This window comes from Pollicipes pollicipes, unplaced genomic scaffold, assembly GCF_011947565.3.
Source record: "Pollicipes pollicipes isolate AB1234 unplaced genomic scaffold, Ppol_2.1 Scaffold_7261;HRSCAF=8764_pilon_pilon_pilon, whole genome shotgun sequence".
NCBI classification, from domain to species: Eukaryota; Metazoa; Arthropoda; class Thecostraca; order Pollicipedomorpha; family Pollicipedidae; genus Pollicipes; species Pollicipes pollicipes.
The window spans coordinates 57,785,255-57,798,196 of NW_023597054.1; the positions used below are offsets into that span (position 1 = coordinate 57,785,255).

General features: G+C 59.3%; 1 protein-coding gene across 1 annotated transcript in view; it reads right to left on the bottom strand.

Moving 5' to 3' along the window:
• Positions 1 to 1,330: 1,330 nt before the first annotated feature.
• LOC119111664 (dedicator of cytokinesis protein 3) overlaps positions 1,331 to 12,942 on the bottom strand; it is a 72,340-nt gene continuing 60,728 nt past the window's right edge. The window contains exons 7-15 of the mRNA XM_037235473.1: positions 12,662 to 12,807; positions 11,928 to 12,012; positions 10,045 to 10,342; positions 9,513 to 9,645; positions 6,050 to 6,164; positions 5,097 to 5,262; positions 3,672 to 3,802; positions 1,918 to 2,059; positions 1,331 to 1,542 (exon numbers count right to left, since the gene is read on the bottom strand). Of these exons, the coding sequence (XP_037091368.1) occupies positions 1,331 to 1,542; positions 1,918 to 2,059; positions 3,672 to 3,802; positions 5,097 to 5,262; positions 6,050 to 6,164; positions 9,513 to 9,645; positions 10,045 to 10,342; positions 11,928 to 12,012; positions 12,662 to 12,807 (1,428 nt within the window). The remainder of the gene's footprint in view (positions 1,543 to 1,917; positions 2,060 to 3,671; positions 3,803 to 5,096; positions 5,263 to 6,049; positions 6,165 to 9,512; positions 9,646 to 10,044; positions 10,343 to 11,927; positions 12,013 to 12,661; positions 12,808 to 12,942) is intronic.

Below are 12,942 nucleotides of genomic sequence, written 5' to 3' on the forward strand. Positions count from 1 at the left end.
GTGGTGGACAGCATCTTGTTGAAGGCGTTGAACAGACTGTACAGGTCCATCTTGAAGCTCTCTTCGTTCTGGCCGCCGCTCTGCTGCGCGAACAGCACGCGTGACTGGATGACGAAGCGGAAGATGAACTCGAGGCTGCGGAAACACTTGACCAGCGGCTCCTGCTTCTCGGCCACGGACACCTGTTCTGCGTAGTGACGCACGCAGCTGATCAGACCCCTGCAAAAGGAGACGCGGACCAGTCAGAGGAGTGGCACAGCACAGCTGATCAGACCCCTGCAACAGGAGACGCGGGCCAGTCGGGGGAGTGGCACGATAATGAGAGAAAGAAAAAACAAACGTTGGACGAAAATGCGCATGACCAGTCAGGTAAACCTCGAAACGAAGTCGTTCTCTACATATCACTCCATTATTGTACCGTCCGCTGTCACATTACCAATTGTAAGTCAGCTCGTGCTTGCAGTCGGTAAGCCAGCCCGAGCTGATTTTAACCTTTCGCCGTGAAATACGGCACACATGCCGTGAAGGTAGAATACTGGCATGGCAATGGTTCACCAAAAACCCCGCCGAAAATATTTGAACGCGTTGCGATTAGCGACTGTTTCCGGGTAAGCCGTGTTTCAAAAATATGGAAGTTATCAAGGCATGCGGCGGCTGTAGCGAAGTTTGCTGTTTGCTGCGGTTTGCTACACTAGCTCAAGTCGCATCCCAGGCCTAAATCCATCCCCTCTGGTGCGCGCCCGCAGAGCCGTCATCGCTCTCATCCTGCACACCATCGGGCGTCACTAAACGCCGCCAGGTCAGCGCCGGGGCTGGGCGGCGCGCTCGCTCGCTTGCTTACTTGTACACCAGGGCGGCGGCGAAGTGACCGTTCACATAGGCGTCCACCACGGGGCGGAAGTGCTCGAACTTGCTGTCCTGCAGGTGGCTGAAGATGCTCACCTGACGAACAAAATACAAAACATGTGACGGTGTGGGACTGGACCGCAACCAACCACCGTCTCAAGACTGAGTGGCAGCCAGTTCACTTTATTTTAGGACGAGTAATGCCGATTAAACCTGATTTAATGCACCGATTTTACGAGCGATATTTCACAGGATTCTGCCATACGTCCGAAGATAATTCCGATTTTAAAAGAGACGACTGCGGCCTTTGGGAATTGCAATTATGGCCACACGTAATGCCGCCTTCTCATAAGCCATTGATTGGTCAGCATCCTACCCCAGCCGGCGATGTCCTACCATCGCACTCGAAAATGACAGTCCGTCGTAATTAAGACACGTGTAGTGGGGAAGTGAAGCGCAATAAGCTGGCCCCTCCGTCGAGCGATTAGCTAAGCCGTCGACCAGGAATTGGAACACGGAGGACAGAATTGCTGCGTTTAAGTTGGCCCGTCCTCGGTAGAAAACATGGAACAGAGCGTCCAGCAGCGTCCTGCAGAAACTTCACGATTCTTTTCTCCCTCCGCTTCATCATGCGCGTCAGCGTCTCCACAATGCGATCCGGGTTTTGCTTCCACTTCAGTAATGACAGCAGGCCGACTGAAAGGAGCCGTTTCGTGCACGGTTGGGCCAGCAATCGACAGCACTGCAAAGCGTGTAAAAGTCTGAATCACCCAGCAATCGACAGCGCGCAAGCGTGTTAAAGTCAGAACCACAAGTCACTTTAACGGGGCCTAGCAATATTGCCTGCATGAAAAAGGGGCTCTAGATCAACGTGAGCGCAAATGTGCGGGATAACAGACCACGTGTGACGACAGAAGGCTTGCTTTCGGCCTCTCGACGCGCACCACTCACAACACACAGCCCAGCCGCCTGTGCGGACGGCCCACACCTCCGGCAAAGGGCACCCTGCACCGCCGACGGGCCGGCCGGTGCGGCCGCACCCCATCTCTGCCGTCGCTCCGTCGCACTCACTGTTCTGCGTCAGCTTGGTGGAGCAGAGCAGCGTGTGCACCCAGACGGCCTCACGGCCGGTGCGGCCGAAGTGCTGGTTACCGCCCACCGCGCCCTGCACCATGCCGGAGTGCCAGGGCAGGCCGAGGTACGAGGCCGGGTTCTGCCAGACAGAGAGTGGGGACGTCACGGCGGGGATGGACGTCACGGCAGGGATGGACGTCACGGCGGGGATGGACGTCACGGCGGGGGTGGACGTCACGGCGGGGGTGGACGTCACGGCGGGGATGGACGTCACGGCAGGGATGGACGTCACGGCGGGGATGGACGTCACGGCGGGGATGGACGTCACGGGGGGGATGGACGTCACGGCGGGGATCGACGTCACGGCGGGGATGGACGCCACGGGGGGACGCGCACGTCACGGCGGGGCTGGACGTTACGGCAGATGGGCCGGAGGGGAGAGGGAGCGGGAGCGAAATCGACATTACCACACACGCCGACACCGACCAGAGGCAACACAGCACTCCTCGCGAATAAAAACGCACCGGCGTGACCAGAACGGCCGAGACAAGCACCATGAAACAAAACGGGTAGGAGAGAGCCAGCCACCGGCACAGGGGTTTGTGCCGCCGCCACACCGCTCATTATCTTCTAATTGGCCGCTGACGCAACAGAGTACGGCTCCAGATCACATGGCGATACACGCCAGGCGCGCACCGCCGCCAGCGGCCGCCGCCAGCGGCCGCCGCCACGCCAGGCGCGCACCGCCGCCGGGCGGCCGGCGCCAGCGGCCGCAGGCCGTCGCCCGGCGCCAGCGGCGGAGCGCACCGGCGGCGCGCGGCGGACCGGGGCGACCCCAGCACCGTCCCGCTGCCGCCCGGACGGCGGACCTGACCCATCAGCGGGCCGCCGCCTGTGACCTGCGCTGGCTGGGGAGCGGAGCCCGCCGCGGGGAGGGAGGAGGGGCGCGTCAGGCGGGCACCGCAGCGGGGCGGTGACCTTCGAGCCTTCCACGCGTCAACCCACTGACGGCCGGCCGACGGGTCTGGGTAACCAGGGCGGCGGCGGGGCGTCGCCCGCGCCGACGGCAGCCCCGGGTTGGGGTCACGCGCGTGCCAACACCATGGGCTTGCGTCACCTGCGCCACCGCGTGCATGTGTACAGAGGGCCAGATGTGACACACTCGGTTGTGGACAAAGCCTCGGCGGGTCGGGTGAGGCACGCTTCTCAAGGCTGGCGATTGTTTACGCGACTGCGGCACGCAGACGATCCTGACTACACCACGTCCTTGGGCTGCCGAGGGAACCGGCCGGTGGCAAAACGTGCGACAGATGAGTGCGCACAGGGTGGGTACGTCAATCACTGCTCAGTAATGACCAGCGAAGCAGATTTCGAATATGGGTCAGTGCAAGAAGTGATTACGCAAGAGGTTTACGGAACACTTTCATTCAAAAGGCAGCCGAGGAAAAACTATTCTCACAAAAATGATAACGAAAGGAAACGACACGCACATCGCGTTGGTAAACCGGCGCATGGTGGGACATTTCCCTGACGTAAATTTATCACCCAATTATAAAGACAAAGGCAACAAAAGTCCAAGATTGCTCCTGGCTTTCATACTCCACTCAACCCTAATGACATCCGCGATTTATCGATCATTTTTTATGATCGTCTTTTCACCGGAGACAGCCGTAAACTAGAACATCTTAACGCCTGTCCCCCCCCCCCCCCTCCTCCTCTCGCCAACAGATCCAGCCTAATTGCGTGCGTACCAGCAGCTTGTGTCTGTCTTCGCATTTGTAGACGCAGAGCTCGTGCGACCCATCGGCCACGGTCGCGCCCTCCTCGTCCATCAGTCGGGAGAAAGCGAACCCGAACATCTTCTTCTCGCCCCGCTCCTTGGCTGAAACACGCGCTGCGCCGTCATCATCACCATCATCATCACCGTCAGCATCGTGTCACGCCGACGGCCAAGCGAGACATTCGCTGCAAGCTTAACGAATCCCAGCGCGACAAAAACGAGCAGGCGAGACGGCGACCGTGTCGATGAAAACGGCAAAACACCGGCTGACATTGCACACAGCTGTCACACGTCGGGAGAGAGAAGGGCTCATCATCTCCAGACCAGCTGCAAGTGGACCCTCGCTTAGCATCACGTGACCATAATCGAGCATCATCACCATTTCCACACCGGTATTTCCGTCGATTATCCTGCCGATCCGCCGCCGTCTCGTAACACACGGCGTGCTGATGGCCGCCGCCGGAGCCGGCCGCTCCCGGACGGCGCGCGCGGCCGGCTCCAGCGGCAGGCCGGGGTGTGGTAACCGCGCCAGCCGGCCGGGCCGTCCGGCGCCCGCCGCCCGCGGCCGTCCGGCAGCTGACCGCCAGGTGCGAGCCCGGCGCCAGCGGCCGATCTCGGCCAAGGCTCCGGCCGGCCGGACGGCGGCCGGCGCACGAAGGACGCGCGCCGACGACACGCGGCCAATGTCAGGCGGGACGCGGCGCTAATGCTGGTCGAGGCGCGGCGCCCGTGTCAATTAGGCCGATACCGCAATGTCTCCCAGGCCACGTGAGCGACGACTGCGTTCCGTGCGAGACATCACAATCAGTGGCGCGGGGTCATGTGGAGCAGGGAATTCTTTACGTTCGCGAAGTCAGGGCCTGGTGGGTGCAGACAGAGAGAGCCCTTCTAACTTCATGTCCCTTTATAACCATGTCCCTGTAACAATGGCCGCTACGTAACATCGCGCTAATGTGCTGGGTGATGTGATCTTTCGGTCGTGATTTGGTAAACGTAACACGGCACCGATCTCATTGAGCGATCGCAATCGTTTTACGCTCCCAGGACCTGGACATGTTCTCAAGGCGTCAAGGGTTCCATGCGGAGTAACCAGGGAGACGTTGGTATAAAACGTTTAGTAAGACGAAGTAATCAAAACATGTTACGTTGCATGAATAGATACATTATACTGTTTGTGAAATGTCACACCTGCAGCTATCCATTCAGCACGGAATGCTGGATTGTCTGAAGGATGGCTGACCTCGCTCGCTGATGGATTACTCACTATTGGAGCAGCGACTGAGCTACATGAACCCACAGCTCTGGTAGTGACTGCACGATCCGTACTCACTGCAGGAGCAGTGGCTGCACAGTCCGTCCTCACTGCCGGAGCAGTGGCTGCACGATCCATACTCACTGCTGGAGCAGTGGCTGAACTCCAGACGCAGGTGCGAGCCATTGAACGAGTCGATAGGCACGGCCAGCTTGATGGTGTCGCCCCAGCGCGGCGCGTTGTTGTGGTACAAGATGATGGAGTTGTAGTAGCGACAGCCGCTCTGGCCGCCCGCCGACACGATACAGTCCTGCGGGGCCGGGCAGCGCCGTCAGTCGGTCGCCGACCTCAGGTCACACGCGCGGCGTCCGCAGACGCCGACGCACGGCCAAGGCCCTGCCAGCGCGCGGGGTCAACCCAAAATGCCACCGGGACGGCTGAGGTCAGTCGCCTCGCAGGAGATGTTTGGGGACTTCCCCACCGGTGTCACCGCGTGCCCGGCCCATGCCGCCGGAGTGATCCCATGTGCGGATGAGGTCACTCGTGATCTCTCTGCGGATAGCGGCAGGACGGTGGACGGCACATTCCGTCATGCTCGTCGGCGAAGTTGCGGGCTGAACGACAGCACAGTGTTGACAATGGACGGTTATCATATTTGCGGTGCGTTACAAGGCATACGAGGCATCTGGTGAAAGCGACGTGCAAACCAACGGAGAAAAACCTAGTTGTGCAAGCGCAGCACAAGAGGATCGGCGGAAAGCACGGTGGATATAAATGGATATGTTTCGCAAAGCAAGGCATCAGAATAGCAAGCAGCTCCTCACAGTAAAAATCCTAGCCAGTAGCTTTCATTTCCTTTCACCGGCATGCATTTACGTGCAAACGAGCTATGAAATCTGTTCGTTGCCATGACGTTGGGCCAAAACGACCAAACAGATACAGCAGACGCAACGCATGACTCCTGGACTATCGGCCCACAAGCTTTCTCGCAACTCGCACAGCGCCGCCAACACTGGTGGCACAGTGGCCGACAAACATTTCCTCCCGCGGGCAGTGAGTCCAGACCTCAGGACACGGACCCCGTGTGGCCACCTCACCTCCAGAACGCGGCCTTCGTCCCGCACCACCATGACGCACACCTCGATGTTTTTGCCAGTGGACTTGCCTCCGCGCTCGAACTCGCCCCGCTCCAAGGTCAGGTAGAGGTCATTCCTGAAAGCAGCGCCGCACCAGAGCGTTCAGGGCACGTCAGCCGTCCCCGCGGCGTGGAGCAGCCCCATCCAGCACCGAAACAGCGCCAATTGCAGAACACTCATGAGGCGTTTTGCGCCTGCACCATACAACATCAGCACCGTACTTTATCGAATACTGACGTGGTGTAGCGTCGGCAGCCATGTTATTTGTACCGGACCTCCGATAGGAGTTCAGGGAAAACGTGTCTTCAAGGACGAAGTTTCGACCGAGTGAAACCAGTTGTACGCGATAAGAAACCTGCCTCACGCGGGGCGGAGAATTCCAAGCATCGCGCACGGAGTCTTTGTGTGGTTGTCATGAGATTCAACAACGGCGTCAGCTTGAACAGGAATGGTGTCGGGTTTGAGATTCCAGAGCCTCTGGGTGCGATGTCGGATAATCCAATGATAAAAATAGCAAACCCGGAATTCGCAGAAAACCGGACAGATTTCCTCCCGTCATAGCGACCCTCACCAAAGAATACAACATAAACCTCGGGGCTTGCCTGAGAGCTATTTTAGTCTTAAGTTGTTTCCTGTTTACACCGTCCTCGGGAGGCCATGCTAGCGGGCACAATCGGCGGGGAAGTAAAGATAATAACATGCTGCTTGGAGGAGTCATCTCGGAAATCCTGGATCTTGGAAAAGTCGGGAAAATGCCATTCTGAGGGGTTTGAACGGCAGTTTAAAGCAAAGTCTGGCAGTGCTTTAAAGCACAAGCACTGTCAAGGAACGCGATTTCGCATTATGTTCACAAGTTTATTGCTAAGCGCAGTCTTGACCGTCAGACTGGTAAGTCAGCTAACGGTAGCGAGCCAAAAGAAGCCCGACCCAGATTTCGGAAGCAAAAAAGGTCTTGCTGGGGAGCCCCTACAAATCCATACATGGCTACGGACAGGAACAGACTGTGGCGAGACCGGAATGTTGCGGCCGGCAAAACAAGAGCTCAGTCTGGTCCCACACAAAATAAGCTCACATCAGAAGCTCTCGCTAACCGATTACAGCCAGCGCATGTATAACACTGCTTCGTTCCTTCGACCGTGGAAATCTAACCTTTCGTTAATCAACCACATCTGACGATGATGCGCGTCTTCAATTGGATGGTAGTCCACAGTCAAAACTACTGGGTTCGGCCTACCGAGGGTCCTGCGCGACAGCACACAGCAAGCAGAGCGCCGCAACAGCACACAGCAAGCAGAGCACCGAATGGCGCACCATCGGCAGCCGAGGGGCTACCGCGGCCGCAATGACTAAACGGTACTTGGCGATCCCTTGCAAGCTCTGGCTGGCTTTGAAGAAAGCCTATGGTGAAGACATTTCGTGCCGGTGACTTAAGCAAGATTTTGTTTGCGGCACATGCGATGAAAAAGACAAGATAATGGCTCAGAGAAGGTTTGGACCAAGGCTTATTTCATCGAGGAAGCTTAACACCTAACCCCCGCGTTCCCCGACTTGAGTCTCACATATCTTTTTCGGTGAGGCATTCAAAGTCGCAATTGTGCGCATACAGTCTGAAACTCATAATGAACCTGAAAAGTACGTAAATTGGTAAGTACATTTGCGAGGAATATTATGCACACAGATAAAATAGCACTAATAGCCTTATTCCTAGTATAATAGCCAGGATAACGAAGTAATAGATCGATTGGATTGAATTGGAAAATGAATTAATCCATCGATCTCTCCATTCACCTGGTTATTATTCAAGGAATATGCCTTTTTCTACTGTCTTATATATGTACCTAAAAAATGCATAATGGGGGATGGAAAGGCCAAGAAGCCAGAGACATGCCATGTTGGCATTTACGCAGCACAGGATCGAGCGGTACGGTGCCTGGAGCAAGGGGATGAGTGGGGTGTGGGGAGGGGGGGGGGGGGCACATGGAGCACGGGCTGCACCCTCCAAGCTGAGGGGGTCATGGACAGTCCAATGGTCAGATACAAAATAGCATCCAATGCGCTTTACATCAATACACGATTCAGTTACAAAGCAACCAAAGACCTGAAATCTGAATGAGTTGAGTTCGTCCACTATTACTGGTGTGCCCGTTGCCCCTTATTAAGAGCATGTCAGCAGCTACACTCGGACGATGAAAACAGCCCCAGAGATAACCCCTCGGCTTTTCCCACATCCAACTGAGTCACCAATCCATTGATGGGCATTAGCCGAAGGCTTGTCACTACTCTGTATTGGTTTTATCGGACGGGATATGTTTGTCGACACGTGCCAATCTTTTCCATCCTCACCAGAAAGCGCCGGCTGCAATTCAATTAACTGGTGGGTCGATAACCAATTACAAGAATGCAACAATGAGTCACAACCACTCAGAAGTCCATAATCCAATTGTTTGACTGGCTTCAAGTGGCACATTGCACGCTTCTGTTATGACTTTCAAAACACGCCTGACATACAAACGGTCTCCGTGCTTCGAGAGACGACGGACTGAGTGAGGAGAGGTGCTAGGATCCAGACCTGACCTCCAGCGGGGTCCTGGTGCCCGCCGCTGGCCGCCACCGCTCCCCGGCTGTCGGGGAGCCGCCGCATGACAGCCAGGTCGCCCGACGCAGTGACACTATCGCGTGCGCAGCCGTCCCATTGATGTGCCCAGAGGGAGGGGGGGGGGGGGGCGCCCCGTGTCGCGCGCGGCCCATTCCTGGCCGATAGCGTGTTTCGGCTGGAATTGGCACCCCTGTCGTCCGCCGCCGCGCAGTGCGGTACACACGCCACCAGCGGCCCGAGCCTGCGGCGGCGGCGGCGGCGCCCCGACGATGTCAGCGAAGGCGCCGGCCGGGCGCCGACGGTCGCGTGGCCACCGTCGCCGACCGGGCCATACCATGGGCACACTACCACGGCTTCCCGGCGGGCGCGGGCGGCACGGACAGCCAGGGTACGGTTCACAGAGGCGAGAGCCTGAGCTGGGTGCCGGCCGGGAGTCAGACACCCTGACGGCGCGACGCCGGTGCCCGGCTGCCGGACCGCACAGCTGAGGCGTGGAGGGTCGGCTTCGGCTGCACTAAAGACCTCACAAACAGCAGCCTGGAGCTCAGCGCGGTGCTGAGCCATGCGGCCTCAGCGACGGACACAGAACACAGAACGATTAACGGTCACGCCTCCGCCTCCGTACAAGGAGTGCCACACACACGCCGGCTACCAGCGACGGCTAGCCTACGCTGAAGTTCGCTGCGCGCACATTATGCTGTTCGAGCGGCGTCCGAGGCCGACGCTTGCGGTAGACCAGACCGCTGGCAGGACATCAGCTGACTGAGACCTGGCTGACCCGGACCGACGGCACTTCCATCCACGGCTCCGCGCGGCGACGCCACCCACCTGACGTCGCCCGGCATGATGACGTCAGGGAAGCCGAGCTTGCGCGTGACGACGGCGTGCTTGAGCAGGAGCGGCATGTCGCGGCGCAGCTGCGCCAGGCTGCCGTGCAGCAGGCGCAGCGACAGCAGCACACCTGCTGGCACGCGGGCGCAACAGGTCAGCACGGCTGTCGGGAGCGCGTCTGCGGGGGACATGTGGAGGCGAGCGCCACTCGCGCGTGCGCGCAAAAATGATCGCAAACCGGTTCGTGTTGCGGCTCGGCTCCAATGCCGTTTGCGACACACCCTCGCAACCGCGCAGTGCATAATGCATGACGCTGGCAAGATAGGGCCATCCCTCGCCGCCCGCCAGGCGAGCGCTGCCAGACGGTGGGCCCCGCCATGCACAGCTCCTCCCGGCTGTGACGCGGGTCGCCTCGGCCAGTCCCTGCGCTGTGCACCACCCGGCGAGCTTCTGCCCGGCAGGGGCGCTCCCACTGCCCTCGCCAGACGCGCCAGACGCGCATCCGCCGCCCGCCCGTCCGGCCTCTCACCGTAGTTGCCCTGGCCGGAGATGACGCTGCACTTGCTGGCCTGTCGGATGACCAGCTCGTGCAGCTGGAAGAAGTCGCGCTCCTCCGTCTGCTGCAGGCGCACCGTCAGCTCGCGCTCGGCCGCCTCCGGCTGCCGGTTGGCCAGCACGTCGTTGACGTTGACCACGGCGCAGCCGAACGGCCGGCGGAAGCGCTGCGAGGCCGGCCGCTTGGCCGACTCGGACGGCACCATGCGGCCCACGCGCAGCACGTGCAGCACCAGGTACAGCTGCGGCGACAGCTCCACGTTGCCCAGGTCCTGTCGCAGGCGAGCCGGGACGGTCACAGGCGAGGCGGCGCAGCGCCGGCCAGCGCACGCGCCCCCGCAACAAACGCGCCGCCGGGGATCGCTCCTCAGTGCCGCCCACCCAGGCCGGGCAGCACAGACCGCCCGCTCACGCGCCGCGCATAGTTTTCGCTCATTGTTCGTGAGCACGGCTACGGGTCAATGGCAGGCCGGCGAGAGCTGGAGCGCGCACAACAGCGATTGTTGTCATCACCGCGGTGGTGAAGGCTGCCGCGGCACACGGATCAAAGTCGGCGGCGCGGCGCGCCATGGCGCCATCGACGGAGCTCAGATCACAGATCACAGATCACTGGGCCACAGATCGGACCATGTGAAGGCAACTGGTCTCATTTGTGCCATCGGAAGGCGTTTAATTGCCCAACTGTGACTGAACTGGACACCATTTAAGCGGGCACACTCAATTGAAGCACATAAATCTTTAAGATGATGAAATATCAAGCAACAACTCGTTTCCCAACCGCACTTTTACGGTTCACCGAACCATTGCAGCGCATTAGACGCGTCCTGTTTGAGTCCAGATAAGCAGCTTTCCTGCATGCTAGTGCCGACCAAGTCATTGTGTAACACGAAACATAGACGCGCCGGACAAGGCGAGTGTGGCCATCCTAATCAAGCGCATCGCTGCCACCGAGCGCAAACGGCGGCGGATAGGCCACTTCTCCGGCCGCTGTTGCTTGCCCCCCGTCTGAGACGGCGCGGTGGTTCGCGGCCTAGCTGCCCACGGCCCGGGGTGGCGGCAGTTAGCGTCGTCTCCACTGGCCGAATCACTGCGCAAAAAAGCCAAGTAAAAAAAGAAAAAAAGCGTGGCTACGCTTCTGGCCGGCCGCCGACGGCGCACGCGCAGGCGCCGAACGCCGCGCATGTACACGCCCCGAACTCACGGAGCATTCGTACCCGTCCCCCGGACAGGCGCCGGGTAAGACCGTCCCGTGTATGTCCCGGGAACTGAAAGAATCCCTGCCTCGTTTTCGACGGTGAGCACCGGGCTGGAGCATCGGGCGTACACCCGAGGATCCGTGGAAAATTCGTTCCGCTTTCAAAAAACGGGTCCGGCGTGGGCCGACGAGCGCGCTCCGAGGACCTCACGGCCGCAGTCTCTCTGTCAAAGACAGGTCCTTAGTAGGGGCATCGGACGGGCGCGCTGGCCCACGTCAGCTTTCCAGCACGGGCCTGGCATACCAGCCGGCGCCGGCGCCGGTGACGGCTGGGCAGCGTGGCCGAGCCTGGGCTGTCACCGTGAGACGGTCAGGGCGCCCTGCCGTGGCTCGGCGGCCGACGAGAGGCGCCTGTGAGGTCAGAATGCCGAGGCGCCGAAAGCACCGCCGACTCCTGGCCGGCCGACGGGCGCCGCCGAGCTGCCTCGTCGCGTGAAAGTCACTAGTGACGGATCACGTGACCCACGCGCTAGCGTCGCTCAGAGTTACGTGACCTGTGCGTCGGCGCAGGCCGCAGTCACGTGACAGAGGTGTTTGTGTCACGGCCAGCCAGGCCAGCGGGAGACGGGCGGACCGGAGCGCCGGCTGACGACATAACTCACCGTGAACACCGTCGAGCTGTTGTTGGTCGACTTGTTGAAGAAGCTGGAGGTGCCGTCTCTCGATATTTGGACTAGAAATCGTTCACTGGAAGACGGGGGAGGCATAAATATTAATACCAGAGCCATGCATAAAACATGAAGCAAAGTGACGGCCAAAGCACACCACGCATACTGCGCTCGGCAGTGTTACTGACGAGCCGCTAATCCGGAATTGGAAGGCGGCGGAAACACACGCGACGGTAAACATGCCACGCAACGCCCCGTAATTGGGCATTGGGCACCACAACAGGCGCAAAAGTAACGGGAACTAACCCACGCTGGCACAACAGCGGAATACTCGAAACCAAAACAGAGCCGTTTATCCTATCCGGCGCACAACCAGCCGAGCGGAGCGGTGGACGCGCGGGCCAGCTGACAAAAACGGTGCTTGGAAGGTGGTCACCGTCCGTGCGGGCACCTCCCTCAACGCACGAGCAATGCTCCCTGTTTCACTCACCATAGCGGTGGGTTACGATGCTAGGCTGTTTGGGCGCCCCACTGAGTGTGACGTGACAGTAATCGACTTGTCTTAATATTATTTGTACTTTAAGAGTTCACTCGTGTGACGTATCACCTAGGTGAATCCTCGACGCAGTAGTTTATCACTGTTGTGCGGTCGGAAACTGACTCACTCAAAAGACAGTTTGCATATCCGCCGGAACTTTACAGTCAACCCACATTCTGGCTGAACGAACCTCACAAACTTGGCCTTCTTGGCGTCGTACAGGGAGAAGTAAAGCTCGGCATCTTCGCTTATGACGTAACCGAAGTCTCTGAGCGCCAGGTAGAGGTTATGTGCAGCTGGTTGTTTGGATTCCTTCTTCCGCAGCGTGCCCCGTATCTGAAACGCAGAAGTCCGTCAGGCGGCGCCGGCCGTTGACGCCGCACAGTCACGGCCGTCACGAGCGTGACGCGTCCCCGCCTGGCGTCACGAGGCTTACGAGTGGCGCAGCGCCGGCTGTGCGTGACGCCACCC